The sequence below is a fragment of the Oncorhynchus mykiss genome, chromosome 18, assembly GCF_057628025.1.
Source record: "Oncorhynchus mykiss isolate SJ-2025 chromosome 18, ASM5762802v1, whole genome shotgun sequence".
NCBI classification, from domain to species: Eukaryota; Metazoa; Chordata; class Actinopteri; order Salmoniformes; family Salmonidae; genus Oncorhynchus; species Oncorhynchus mykiss.
In genome coordinates, this window is record NC_143039.1 from 54,881,074 (window position 1) to 54,896,524 (window position 15,451).

General features: G+C 47.1%; 1 protein-coding gene across 4 annotated transcripts in view; it reads right to left on the minus strand.

The window, feature by feature from the left end:
* trappc9 (trafficking protein particle complex 9) overlaps positions 1–15,451 on the minus strand; it is a 298,859-nt gene that overhangs the window by 227,152 nt on the left and 56,256 nt on the right. For all 4 annotated transcript variants that reach the window (XM_036952949.2, XM_090208801.1, XM_090208803.1 and 1 more), the window contains 2 exons: positions 8,767–8,893; positions 5,064–5,196 (listed from right to left, as the gene is read on the minus strand). In XM_036952949.2, the coding sequence (XP_036808844.2) occupies positions 5,064–5,196; positions 8,767–8,893 (260 nt within the window). The remainder of the gene's footprint in view (positions 1–5,063; positions 5,197–8,766; positions 8,894–15,451) is intronic.

The window sequence follows — 15,451 nt, forward strand, 5'->3', positions numbered from 1 at the left end:
GAGATGGGCACCGTCCTAGAGGGTTGTCTTGGTGATCACCGGTCTGGGTAGGGTCCAACAGGCTTGTGTCATTCTACTTGGCATGACATTATGCTCGGAATTTCAGCTACCTACACGAGGCATTCCAGAAACTGTTTGTGGAGCTGGACTGCTCAAACCTCACAGTCAAGATGACAGCCCTCAAAATCAAATGACTGTCTTAAGCAGAATGACAGCCTAGAGGACAATTGTCATAGACTGAATGTCAGGGTTACTTTGTAACACCTGCGTAGTTAAACACTGAGGAGCCTCTGGAACTATTACCTCCCTTTATTTGTTCTGGTAGCAGGTCAGGAACGGTGTCCTCTACCACAGACCTGCCTCTTGTTGATGTCGCCTGGGGCACAGAATATGTGCTGGGACCAGCCTCTGCCTACCGGAGGTTAGTCACCGAGAGGCGGAGCTCGAGCACATTGTGGTCTAAGACCCCGTCCCCGATCGGCCCAATGCAATGATCTGTGCTAAATAATTTAGAGGTTAAGGAAGACACGTTTATTATTCAAAGTGTGATTTAAAGGTTCACTCCCACGGTATGTAAGCTGTTTTGTATACAAAATAGATGTTTTTAATTAAGGATGTCATGTCAATTTAGGAAAATATTCCACAGTGCAAACCACAAGCTATTTGAGCCTCCATGAGTCCCCATTTTTGTTATAATCCATGGTTACTATGAGACTATTTTGGTCCTTGTGAAGTCCATGGAGTTGAAGCTCCATTCTCTCCTAAAGAGACGGTTCTGCCCACAGAGAGCCTTTACTAGCTAGTGTTCTAGTTCCTAATTCTAGGGTTTATCCGACCTGCAGCAATCAGGACGTACCTGCAATGTTGATTGCAATTCTGTAATTTTTCAACTAATAATTTGAGAATCATTGCTGCTGCTTTTGAACTATTTAATAAGAGCTGTTTTCCAAAACATTATATAAAATAAATGGTTTTCAAGGATTCCTGGTGTCCTGATAACTTTTCTCTTAGATGAGCCGATCGAGTAAAACCAAAGTAAAAAATGTGAACCTTTGAGTTGGTCTAAATTAATATATCATGTAACAATGACTAGATAACAGGATGAATCATTCAGTTACAATAACAATTTCATGTAAACTTAGCAAAAAAAGAAACAGCCCTTTTTCAGGATCCTGTCTTTCAAAGATAATTCGTAAAAATCTAAATAACTTCACAGATCTTCATTGTAAAAGGTTTAAACACTGTTTCCCATGCTTGTTCAATGAACCATGAACAATTCATGAGCATGCACCTGCGGAACGGTCATTAAGACACTAACAGCTTACAGAGGGGAGGCAATTAAGGTCACAGTTATGAAAACTAAAGAGACCTTCCTACTGACTCTGAAAAACAACAAAAGAAAGATGCCCAGGGTACCTGTTCATCTGCGTGAACCTGCCTTAGGCATGCTGCAAGGAGGCATGAGGACTGCAGATGTGGCCAGGGCAATAAATTGCAATGTCTGTACTGTGAGACGCCTAAGACAGCGCTACAGGGAGACAGGACGGACAGTTGATTGTCCCCGCTGTGGCAGACCGCATGTAACAACACCTGCACAGGATCGGTACATCCGAACATCACACCCTGCGGGGCAGGTACAAGATGGCAACAACAACTGCCCGAGTAACACCAGGAACGCACAAAACCTCCATCAGTGCTCAGACTGTCCGCAATAGGCTGAGAGAGGCTGGACTAAGACCTTGTAGGCCTGTTGTAAGGCAGGTCCTCACCAAACATCACCGGTAACAACGTCGCCTATGGGCACAAACCCACCGCCGCTGGACCAGACAGGACTGGCAAAAAGCGCTCTTCACTGACGAGTCGCGGTTTTGTCTCACCAGGGGTGATGGTCGGATTCACGTTTATCGCCAAAGGAATGAGCGTTACACCGAGGCCTGTACTCTGGATCGGGATTGATTTGGAGGTGGAGGGTTCGTCATGGCCTGGGGCAGTGTGTCACAGCATCATCGGACTGAGCTTGTCATTGCAGGCAATCTCAAAGCTGTGCGTTAGAGGGAAGACATCCTCCTCCCTCATGTGGTACCCTTCCTGCAGGCTCATCCTGACATGACCCTCCAGCATGACAATTCCACCAGCCATACTGCTCATTCTGTGCGTGATTTCCTGCAAGACAGAAATGTCAGTGTTCTGCCATGGCCAGCGAAGAGCACGGATGTAAATCCCATTGAGCACGTCTGGCACCTGTTGGATCGCACAAGTGAGGGCTAGGGCCATTCCCCTCAGAACGTCTGGGAACTTGTAGGTGCCTTGGTGGAAGAGTGGGGTAACATCTCACAGCAAGAACTAGCAAATCTGGTACAGTCCATGAGGAGGAGATGCACTGCAGTACTTAATGCAGCTGGTGGCCACACCAGATACTGACTGTTACTTTTGATTTTGACCCCCCCCCCCTTTGTTCAGGGACACATTATTCAATTTCTGTTAGTCACATGTCTGTGGAACTTGTTCAGTTTATGTCTCAGTTGTTGAATCTTATGTTCGTACAAATATTTACACATGTTAAGTTTGCTGGAAATAAACACAGTTGACAGTGAGAGGACTTCTATTTTTTGCTTAGTTATGAATTTAAGTTCAACCAACTTAATATAATAATTTTCTTCTCCATCATTTTTATTTGACCACATCCAAACAACTTACTCAAGCTTATCTACTCATAAAAACTAGCAAAAAGGTCTACTCAATTATATTAGTCTAATTTTGTTGCCTAAAATATTTTGAGTAGAATCAAGAAATCCTATTTCGCAGAGTAGTGTGTCTAGACACTGCCCCACAGAGGGTCTGGGACTTTCACCCTGTCTTGATGTTGGCCACTGGGCACAAATATCATCTAATTTGATTTGTCACATACACATGTTTATCAGATGCTATTGCGGAGTAGCGAAATGCTTGTGTTTCTAGCTCCAACATTGCAGTAATATCTAACAATTCACACAACCTAAAAGGAAGAGGGAATTAAGGAATATATAATAATAGGATGAGCAACATCGGAGTGGCATAGACTAAATACAGTAGAATAGAATATAGTAAATACACACGAGACGAGTAAAGCACACACACACACACACACACACACACACACAGCAAAAGAGTAGAAATGGGAGGATTATTCTGAACAAGGTACAATGAGGTACTGAGGGAAGCTGAGTGGCCAAATCATAGAGGAACAAGACGGGTGGCGATTTCAACAAAAGAGGTCCATTTAGTCTCTGCCATGTTAGTTACTACTTCAAACTGAATAAAAACAAAATCTAGAGAATTGGATTTCAATTGTCCACTTTGTGCATGTGCTATTACTGAAGCTGACTCTGTTGGGTACAGGAATCAATACAACAGTCAGTCTCAGAATTATGTCTGTGTTGTTATCGTCCAGCAGCAAGCGACTAGGCTGAAGAGAAAGCACATCTATCCAACCATCTTTCTACCTAATAAGACAGAGAACCTGTAATTATCAAAGTATAAATAATTACTTAAGTTCTTAGTAATTATAGAGGTTCCTCTGAGGCATCAGTGGGTAATTTAAAAGTAGCCGGAAGAAGCAAGAAATCCAGATATGACTGAACTGAGCGACGACTCTGCCTTTGCAGACAAGAGCCTGTCTAGGGACTGGGGGCTGTGAATTAGCACTAGCTAAAAGTATCAAGATGCCGCTGGGAGCTGGTCGTGTTTTTGGTCCAGAAACCCCACTACTTCTCATTCATTTTAAAGTGGCTATGACTAAGCATTCTGACTACCCACCGTTCCCCAGTGGCTGCCCCATCATCTCTAAAACACACCATCTCAGAGCTGGAGTAAAGTGGAGAATTTCACAAGCAAAGGAGCAGTGCATTCTCAGTCACTTTAAGGTTGTGCCCATGAAAACTGAGGTGAGACTTCCAACTGTTAAAGTGATTGGTCATAACAAGCAGTGGTGGGGAGTGATTGGTTTGATGACTGGTAAGAACAGGTGCACAACAGGAAAAAGGAGAAGAGGAAGAACTGCCAGCATCTAGCTCCGGGATAGAGGTCACTGCACTGTGGTTCATATAGGCTATAGTACATCATCTCTGTGTGTGACCGGGCATTAATAGGACTGACTGAAAGCCACTTCTGATGACACAGCAGCTTTAAAAAAACAGAGAAGAAAGGACACGTAGGTTTGATTTAATGAGGCGGAACAAGGGGGTATAAGGTAAAGGTTATGGGGACATACCCAAATAGACTCAAAATGTTATACTTGATCAGCTGTCAACGACTTGATTCATTGATCTGTTGAATCAGGTGTGTTAGTACTGGACTGGAACAAACGAACGTAGTTCTGCTCCCCAGAAACAGGATTAATAAAACCTGCTATAACATGTACTGTGTGGACAGGGTGTAGGGGGTATGGGTTAGGGTGCAGGGGGTATGGGTTAGGGTGCAGGGGGTATGGGTTAGGGTGCAGGGGGTATGGGTTAGGGTGCAGGGGGTATGGGTTAGGGTGCAGGAGGTATGGGTTAGGGTGTAGGGGGTATGGGTTAGGGTGCAGGGGGTATGGGTTAGGGTGCAGGGGGTATGGGTTAGGGTGCAGGGGGTATGGGTTAGGGTGCAGGGGGTATGGGTTAGGGTGCAGGAGGTATGGGTTAGGGTGTAGGGGGTATGGGTTAGGGTGCAGGGGGTATGGGTTAGGGTGCAGGGGGTATGGGTTAGGGTGCAGGGGGTATGGGTTAGGGTGCAGGAGGTATGGGTTAGGGTGCAGGGGGTATGGGTTAGGGTGCAGGGGGTATGGGTTAGGGTGCAGGGGGTATGGGTTAGGGTGCAGGAGGTATGGGTTAGGGTGTAGGGGACATGGGTTAGGGTTAGGGTGTAGGGGGTATGGGTTAGGGTGCAGGTGGTATGGGTTAGGGTGTAGGGGGTATGGGTTAGGGTGTAGGGGGTATGGGTTAGGGTGTAGGGGGTATGGGTTAGGGTGTAGGGGGTATGGGTTAGGGTGTAGGGGGTATGGGTTAGGGTGTAGGGGGTATGGGTTAGGGTGCAGGGTGCCTCACCGTGGTAGAGAGGTGCTGAGCTGGAGACGGGGTAATGATGGAATGACCTCCACCACACAGCCACTGGTCAACACACTGGGTAGACCCTCCAGGAGACAGTCACTGGTCACACCAAACACTGACGTGTGGTAGCCTACAGGGAAGAGAGAGAGAGGTAAAAATCAGTGCCCTCAAACCAAGAACTAACAAGCACTCCGATAACTTCTCTCCATTCTACAAAGGGTGACATTGAGAACACACTTCTGAAGGATTTCTATCCAATCATCCTCTGTTCAGAAAAAAGGGTCTAACTTCTTCATCTAATACAAATGGGAGAAATAGGTTTACCCTATTCACACCACACTCATAGATTCACCACTACACCCCCACACATCCTCTTAACCCCCACACACCTCTATTCACCCCACACTCATAGATTCACCCCTACACCCCCACACATCCTCTTAACCCCCACACACCCCACACTCAGATTCACCCCTACACCCCCACACATCCTCTTAACCCCCACACACACCTCTATTCACCCCACACTCCTAGATTCACCCCTTCACCCCCACACATCCTCTAACCCCCACACACACACACACCTCTATTCACCCCACACTCCTAGATTCACCCCTTCACCCCCACACATCCTCTAACCCCCACACACACACACACCTCTATTCACCCCACACTCCTAGATTCACCCCTACACCCCCACACATCCTCTTAACCCCCACACACCCCACACTCAGATTCACCCCTACACCCCCACACATCCTCTTAACCCCCACACACACACCTCTATTCACCCCACACTCCTAGATTCACCCCTACACCCCCACACATCCTCTTAACCTCCACACAACTCTATTCACCCCACACTCCTAGATTCACCCCTACACCCCCACATATCCTCTTAACCCCCACACACCCCACACTCATAGATTCACCCCTACACCCCCACACAATTCTATTCACCCCACACTCCTAGATTCACCCCTACACCCCCACACATCCTCTAACCCCCACACACAACTCTATTCACCCCACACTCCTAGATTCACCCCTACACCCCCACACATCCTCTTAACCTCCACACAACTCTATTCACCCCACACTCCTAGATTCACCCCTACACCCCCACACATCCTCTTAACCCCCACACACCTCTATTCACCCCACACTCCTAGATTCACCCCTACACCCCCACACATCCTCTAACCCCCACACACACACACACCTCTATTCACCCCACACATCCTCTTAACCCCCACACACCCCACACTCATAGATTCACCCCTACACCCCCACACAATTCTATTCACCCCACACTCCTAGATTCACCCCTACACCCCCACACATCCTCTAACCCCCACACACAACTCTATTCACCCCACACTCCTAGATTCACCCCTACACCCCCACACATCCTCTTACCCTCCACACAACTCTATTCACCCCACACTCCTAGATTCACCCCTACACCCCCACACATCCTCTTAACCCCCACACACCTCTATTCACCCCACACTCCTAGATTCACCCCTACACCCCCACACATCCTCTTAACCCCCACACACCTCTATTCACCCCACACTCCTAGATTCACCCCTACACCCCCACACATCCTCTTAACCCCCACACACCCCACACTCAGATTCACCCCTACACCCCCACACATCCTCTTAACCCCCACACACACACCTCTATTCACCCCACACTCCTAGATTCACCCCTACACCCCCACACATCCTCTTAACCTCCACACAACTCTATTCACCCCACACTCCTAGATTCACCCCTACACCCCCACACATCCTCTTAACCCCCACACACCCCACACTCATAGATTCACCCCTACACCCCCACACAATTATATTCACCCCACACTCCTAGATTCACCCCTACACCCCCACACATCCTCTAACCCCCACACACAACTCTATTCACCCCACACTCCTAGATTCACCCCTACACCCCCACACATCCTCTTAACCTCCACACAACTCTATTCACCCCACACTCCTAGATTCACCCCTACACCCCCACACATCCTCTTAACCCCCACACACCTCTATTCACCCCACACTCCTAGATTCACCCCTACACCCCCACACATCCTCTTAACCCCCACACACCTCTATTCACCCCACACTCCTAGATTCACCCCTTCACCCCCACACATCCTCTTAACCCCCACACACCCCACACTCATAGATTCACCCCTACACCCCCACACATCCTCTTAACCCCCACACAACTCTATTCACCACACACTCCTAGATTCACCCCTACACATCCTCTTAACCCCCCCACACACACACACCTCTATTCACCCCACACTCCTAGATTCACCCCTACACCCCCACACATCCTCTTAACCCCCACACACCCCACTCAGATTCACCCCTACACCCCCACACATCCTCTTAACCCCCACACACACACCTCTATTCACCCCACACTCCTAGATTCACCCCTACACCCCCACACAACTCTATTCACCCCACACTCCTAGATTCACCCCTACACCCCCACACATCCTCTTAACCCCCATACACCGCACACTCACAGATTCACCCCTACACCCCCACACAATTCTATTCACCCCACACTCCTAGATTCACCCCTACACCCCCACACATCCTCTAACCCCCACACACAACTCTATTCACCCCACACTCCTAGATTCACCCCTACACCCCCACACATCCTCTTAACCTCCACACAACTCTATTGACCCCACACTCCTAGATTCACCCCTACACCCCCACACATCCTCTTAACCCCCACACACCTCTATTCACCCCACACTCCTAGATTCACCCCTTCACCCCCACACATCCTCTTAACCCCCACACACCCCACACTCATAGATTCACCCCTACACCCCCACACAATTATATTCACCCCACACTCCTAGATTCACCCCTACACCCCCACACATCCTCTTAACCCCCCCCCCCACACACACACCTCTATTCACCCCACACTCCTAGATTCACCCCTACACCCCCACACATCCTCTTAACCCCCACACACCTCTATTAACCCCCCCCACACACACACACACACACCTCTATTAACCCCTCCCCACACACACACACCTCTATTAACCCCCCCACACACACACAACTCTATTAACCCCTCCACACACACCTCTATTAACCCCCCCCCCACACACACACACAAACACCTCTAACCCCCCCATCTTCTGAAGAAAGATAACCAAGCCACTTGTCTTAACCATGGCGACAACATTACAGGCAATTACTGTGGTGTAAAATGAAGACTAAATGACTATGTAGATCATACTATTTAAAGCTATCCTCGTCCCCGCTGCTGAGGTTAACAGAGATGCGATTAACTGACATGTCGCTTATCCACAGAGAATATGGGGAAAACGTTCTGTCGTCTGTCTGCCTGGCGTCTGTCTGCCTGGCGTCTGTCTGCCTGGCGTCTGTCTGCCTGGCGTCTCATCATGGCACACATTGCAATGTTTTTACATTTTTAGTGAAAAATCTGCACATGACTAGACCCAAAATGATTCATAATAACCATTATTTGGATTAAATTAACAGGTTACCTTCGTATTTGGTGAAAGTACATTTTCAGGGAGGAAGCTATTTCCACTTCAATGACGACCTTTCCTGTGTAAGGAGTGTTCATTCTTAACAGAGCGTCACACGTGGGAAGGGTACAGTTGTGCTGGACTCACCGTTGACGGTGATGTTGCCTGCGGTGCGTGGCACCCCCACCAGGGTGACTGGGTAGAGCCCAGACTCAGCAGGCAGGGACAGGGCAGCAGGCAGGGCCTCAAACTCAACACCCGATGTCAGCAAACCCTGGACAGGACAGAGGACAACAGATCAGTCAGAGGAATTACGCTTCAAATCAGGTTACTGTTGGGCATAATTCATAACAAAACTAATCGTGACTGCACTCAAAGTGCATAAATGATTTAGCTTGATGAGATACGACAGTTCATTAAAATGCATGTTATCAGTGGAGCTTCATTAAAATGACTTGATGCTATGTTATCAAAGTGTCAAAAGACGGGTTCTACTTCAAAATGTGGCCCTATTAATTAAACACAAACGGAGACTTTGAGCATGCGGCAACGGTTCAATGGGGACAGCAGGAAATCTAAGTCGCTCTGAACTAAAATGGTGATATTATTGAAGCGCACAGACACCTGTCAAAGTCACACAGTCACAACTGACTTGATAAAAGTTCACTTTGCTTTTTAACTAAATCAAGTGGATCTAATGAATCAGATTCCACTGTTCTAATGTGACATGATGAGAGAGAAAACCCACAAGTGTCCCAGTGCTGTGGTGGGCGGCAGTTTCTGCAATGTTCCCATCAGAAGTTCAGATGAAGGAAAGGAGAGGAGGAGAGGAAGCAACTTTAGAGGATTGAAACCCAGTGTTTCCCAACACCTGTTCTCCAGTACCCACAACAGCACACATTTCATTGTAGCACCTGATTCTACTTGTCAACTAATCATCAAGCCCTTGACAAGTTGAATGTCTAGGGCAACAACAAAAATGTGTACTGTGGGGGGTCCTGGAGGACCGGAGTTGAGACACTGTTAAAGGACAGGAGAGGAAAACACTGGATTATTGAAACCAAGCCTCCCATTGATATGGTGGGAGGGAGGTGGTCTCAGGTCCCGGTACCACAGTGATCTGGTGGGAGGGAGGTTGTCTCAGGTCCCGGTACCACATTGCTGTGGTGGGAGGGAGGTTGTCTCAGATCCCGGTACCACAGTGATCTGGTGGGAGGGAGGTGGTCTCAGGTCCCGGTACCACAGTGATCTGGTGGGAGGGAGGTGGTCTCAGGTCCCGGTACCACAGTGCTGTGGTGGGAGGGAGGTTGCCTCAGGTCCCGGTACCACAGTGATCTGGTGGGAGGGAGGTGGTCTCAGATCCCGGTACCACAGTGATCTGGTGGGAGGGAGGTGATCTCAGATCCCGGTACCACAGTGATCTGGTGGGAGGGAGGTGGTCTCAGGTCCCGGTACCACAGTGATCTGGTGGGAGGGAGGTGGTCTCCAGTCCCGGTACCACAGTGATCTGGTGGGAGGGAGGTGGTCTCAGATCCCGGTACCACAGTGCCGTGGTGGGAGGGAGGTGGTCTCAGGTCCCGGTACCACAGTGCCGTAGTGGGAGGGAGGTTGTCTCAGGTCCCGGTACCACAGTGACGTGGTGGGAGGGAGGTTGTCTCAGGTCCCGGTACCACAGTGCCGTGGTGGGAGGGAGGTTGTCTCGGGTCCCGGTACCACAGTGATCTGGTGGGAGGGAGGTTGTCTCAGGTCCCGGTACCACAGTGCTGTGGTGGGAGGGAGGTTGTCTCAGGTCCCGGTACCACAGTGATCTGGTGGGAGGGAGGTTGTCTCAGGTCCCGGTACCACAGTGCTGGGGTGGGAGGGAGGTGGTCTCAGGTCCCGGCACCACAGTGATCTGGTGGGAGGGAGGTGGTCTCGGGTCCCGGTAGCACAGTGATCTGTTGGGAGGGAGGTTGTCTCAGGTTCCGGTACCACAGTGCCGTGGTGGGAGGGAGGTTCTCTCAGGTCCCGGTACCACAGTGATCTGGTAGGAGGGAGGTGGTCTCAGGTCCCGGTACCACAGTGCCGTGGTGGGAGGGAGGTTGTCTCAGGTCCCGGTACCACAGTGCCGTGGTGGGAGGGAGGTCGTCTCAGGTCCCGGTACCACAGTGCCGTGGAGGGAGGGAAGTTGTCTCAGGTCCCGGTACCACAATGCTGTGGTGGGATGGGGGTTGTCTCAGGTCCCGGTACCACAGTGCCGTGGTGGGAGGGAGGTTGAAATAAAACCAAGAACGTTGGCCAGTGTATATGGAGATGCTGCTTACACTCTATTTACACAAACTGGTGGTCAAATGCACATCAAGTCTCTGGTCAGTAGGCTGGCTGCCCAAAGTCATGAAAGACACCATCAATCCCTTTTTATCAAGTTGCAAACGCGACTTCACTTGGGAGGCTGAAGTGTGTCTCCAGTCACAGAGCCTCTGCGGTGGCATGATAGTCCTTTAAAGGCATTCCTCTTGCTGCTTTACAGAGAGAGAAAGACTACACCCCTGTACTGGATAAGAAAAATGAAAGTTAACCTATTGGAAATAACTCATTTGCATCCATCCTTGAAAAGGTTAATTAGCCCCGGCTCGCTATTGCTAACGATGTGGAGACGGACGGATGGATAGATTATTTCCAATAGTTTCATTTCCTTTGCCATTACGATGCAGTGATTAACACTGGAATGAGATGAAACCAGCAGTATATTGATTCATCAATTGCAGAGGGAAAAAAACTAATGTAGTAAACAATATTAACAGACAGACACCAATGAGCCATCTCTGAGAGGGACAAAGCCACATCATAATCACTTACAGTAACCTTTCCTTCAGAATGTTTGTCTAGACTAGATACCCCACTCCACAGCCAGATAGTGAAGACATTGGCTAGTTTGAGCAGCAGCCTCCCAAATATGAATGATTAATTATAGTTTCTCATTTTACGAACTAAATTATCTACATCTGTCTTAATTGTTAGTCTTTTCCATCCTTGAACACTAAAGTTCAAATGAAATACAGTACTTCACAAGTATAACATTTTTATATATATATATATAGTCGGTTAGGACATCGACTTTGTGCATGACAAGTAATTTTATTTGATTATTTTTACCGGGACCGGAGATAATCTCACTAATTCATTGCATCAAAATTCCAGTGGGTGAGAAGTTTACATTCACTAAGTTGACTGTGCCTTTAAACAGCTTGGAAAATTCCAGAAAACGATGTCATGGCTTTAGAAGCTTCTGATAGACTAATTGAAAATATGTCAGTCAATTGGAGGTGTACCTGTGGATGTATTTCAAGGCCTACCTTCGAACTCAGTGCCTCTTTGCTTGACATCATGGGAAAACCCCCCAAAAATTGTAGACCTCCACTAGTCTGGTTCACCCTTGGGAGCAATTTCCAAACGCCTGAAGGTACCACGTTCATCTGTACAAACAATAGTACGCAAGTATAAACACCATGGGACCACGCAGCCGTCATACCACTCAGGAAGGAGAAGCGTTCTGTCTCCAAGAGATGAATGTACTTTGGTGCGAAAAGTGCAAATCAATCCCAGAACAACAGCAAAGGACCTTGTGAAGCCGAAGAACACCATCCCAACCGTGAAGCACGGGGGGTGACAGCATCATGTTGTGGGGGTGCTTTGCTGCAGGACAGACTGGTGCACTTCACAAAAGAGATGGCATCAGGAAGAAAATTTTGTGAATATATTGAAGCAACATCTCAAGACATCAGTCAGGAAGTTAAAGCTTGGTCGCAAATGGGTCTTCCAAGTGGACAATGACCCCAAAATGGCAACTAAGTCAAGGTATTGGAGTGGCCGTCACAAAGCCTTGACCTCAATCCTATAGGACATTAGTGGGCAGAACTGAAAAAGCATGTGTGAGCAAAGAGGCCTACAAACCTGACTCAGTTACACCAGCTCTGTCAGGAGGAATGGGCCAAAATTCACCCAACTTATTGTGGGAAGCTTGTAGAAGGCTAGCCAAAACATTTGACCCAAGTTAGACCATGTAAAGGCAATGCTACCAAATACGAGTTGAGTGTATGTAAACTTCTGACCCACTGGGAATGTGATGAAAGAAATGAAAGCTGAAATAAATAACTCTACCATTATTCTGACATTTCACATTCTTAAAATAAAGTGGTGATCCTAACTGACCTAAGACAGGGAATTTTTACTCGGATTAAAGGTCAGGAATTGTGAAAAACTGAGTTTAAATGTATTTGGCTAAGGTGTATGTAAACTTCCGACTTCATCTGTGTGTGTGTGTGTGTGTGTGTGATATATATAAATATACACACCATCTTCCAGTTTGGAACTCGGTCGTCAGTGTTGCAACCGAGGATAGACCATTTTTACATGCTTCGCACTTCAGCTCTCGGCAGTCCCGTTCTGTTAGCTTGTGTTGCCTACCACTACGTGGCTGAGGCATTGTTGGTCCTAAAAGTTTCCACTTCACAATAACAGCACGTAGAGTTGACCGGGGCAGCTCTAGCAGGGCAGAAATCTGACAAACGTATTAGTTGGAAAGGTGGCATCCTTTGACGGTGCTATGTTGAAAGTCACTGAGCTCTTCAGTGACATAAAACTATACTAAATATATTCCTATCTAAAAAAGGATAACTTTTTATCCTTTTTTACTATAAAAAAAAAAGAAATTTCACTGAGGTGGATGGTCCTCCCCTGCCTCCTCTGAGGAGCCTCCAGTGGTATACATATACAGTACCAGTCAAAAGTTTGGACACACCTACTCATTCAAGGGTTTTTCTTTATTTTTAATATTTTCTACACTGTAGAATAATAGTGAAGACCTCAAAACTATGAAAGAACACATATGGAAAAATGTAGAAACCAAAAAAAGTATATTTTACATGTATGTTAAATTTGAGATTCTTCAAAGTAGCCACCCTTTGCCTTGATGACAGCTTTGCACACTCTTGGTATTCTCTCAAACCATCTTAATTGGGTTGAGGTCGGGTGATTGAAGAAGCCAGATAAAAAAAACAGTTAAAAAAAAATGTAAAAAACAAAAACCAGATGGTATGGCGTATCGCTGCAGAATGTTGTGGTAGCCATGCTGGTTAAGTGTGCCTTGAATTCTAAATAAATCACTGGCAGTGTCGCCAGCAATGCACCTCCCCTCCATCACACCACCTCCTCCATGCTTCACGGTGGGAACCACACATGCAGAGATCATCCGTTCACCTACTCGGTGTCTCACAAAAACATGGCGGTTGGAACCAAAAATCTCACATTTGGACTCATCAGACCAAAGGACAGATTTCCTCCGGTCTTATGTCCATTGCTCGTGTTTCTTGGCCCAAGCAAGTCTCTTCTTCATGTTGGTGTCCTTTTGTAGTGGTTTCTTTGCAGCAATTCGGCCATGAAGGCCTGATTCACACAGTTTCCTCTGAACAGTTGATGTTGCGATGTGTCTGTTATTTGATCTCTGTGAAGCATTTATTTGGCCTGCAATTTCTGATGCTGGTAACTGTAATGACCTTATGCTCTGCACCAGAGGTAACTCTGGGTCTTCCATTCCTGTGATGGTCCTCATGAGAGCCAGTGTCATCATAGCGCTTGAAACATTGTCAAAGTTCTTGAAATGGTCCGTATTGACTGACCTTCATCTTAAAGTAATGATGGACTGTCGTTTCTCTTTGCTTATTTGAGCTGTTCTTGGCATAATATGGACTTGGTCTTTCACCAAATAGACATTTTTTAACCTTCTGTGTACCACCCCTACCTTGTCACAACACAACTGATTGGCTCAAACGCATTAAGGAAAGAAATTCCACAAATTAACTTTTAACAAAGGCACACCTGTTAATTGAAATGCATTACAGATTACTACCTCATGAAGCTGGTTGAGAGAATGCCAAGAGTGTGCAAAGCTGTCATCAAGGCAAAGGGTGGCTACTTTGAAGAATCTCAAATATATTTTGATTTGTGTAACTCCTTTTTGGTTCCTACATGATTCCATACATGTAATTTCATCGTGTTGATGTCTTCACTATTATTCTACAAATGATAAAATAGTAAAAAACAAGAAAAACCCTTGAATGAGTCGGTGTGTCCAAACTTTTGACTGGTACTGTACAAACTCAGTATACACACTGAGTATACCAAACATTAGGAACTCCTTCCTTATATTGAGCCCCCACACTTGATCAGTCTGTCGTAGAAAGAGCAGGTATTCTTAATGTTTTGTGGGAAGGCTTTGCGATAGATGTTGGAATATTGCTGCGGGGAATTCCTTCCATTCAGCCATAAGAGCATTAGTGAGGTCAGGCACTGATGTTAGGCGATTAGATCTGGCTCGCAGTCGGCGTTCCAATTCATCCCAAAGGTGTTCAATGGAGTTGAGGTCAGGGCACTGTGCAGGCCAGTCAAGTTCTTTCACACCGATCTTGAAAAAACATTTCTGTATGGATCTCGCTTTGTGCACAGGGGCTTTGTCGTGTTGAATCAGCAAAGGGCCTTCCCCAAACTGTTGCCACGAAGTTGGAAGCACAGAATTGTCTAGAATGTCAATCTATGCTGTAGTGTTAAGATTTCCCTTCACTGGAACTAAGGGACCTAGCCCGAACCTTGAAAAACAGCCCCAGACTATTATTCCTCCTCCACCAAACTCTACAGTTGGCACTATGCATTGGGGCAGGTAATGTTCTCCTTGGTTAAAATACACTGTTCGCAATGAAGGTCTCCAGTAACTTCAACAGCACTGTCTGGGCTAGTGGAGGACAGCTGGCTTCCGTCCTACTCTGGCTACATCGACTTCAATACAAAACCTAGGAGG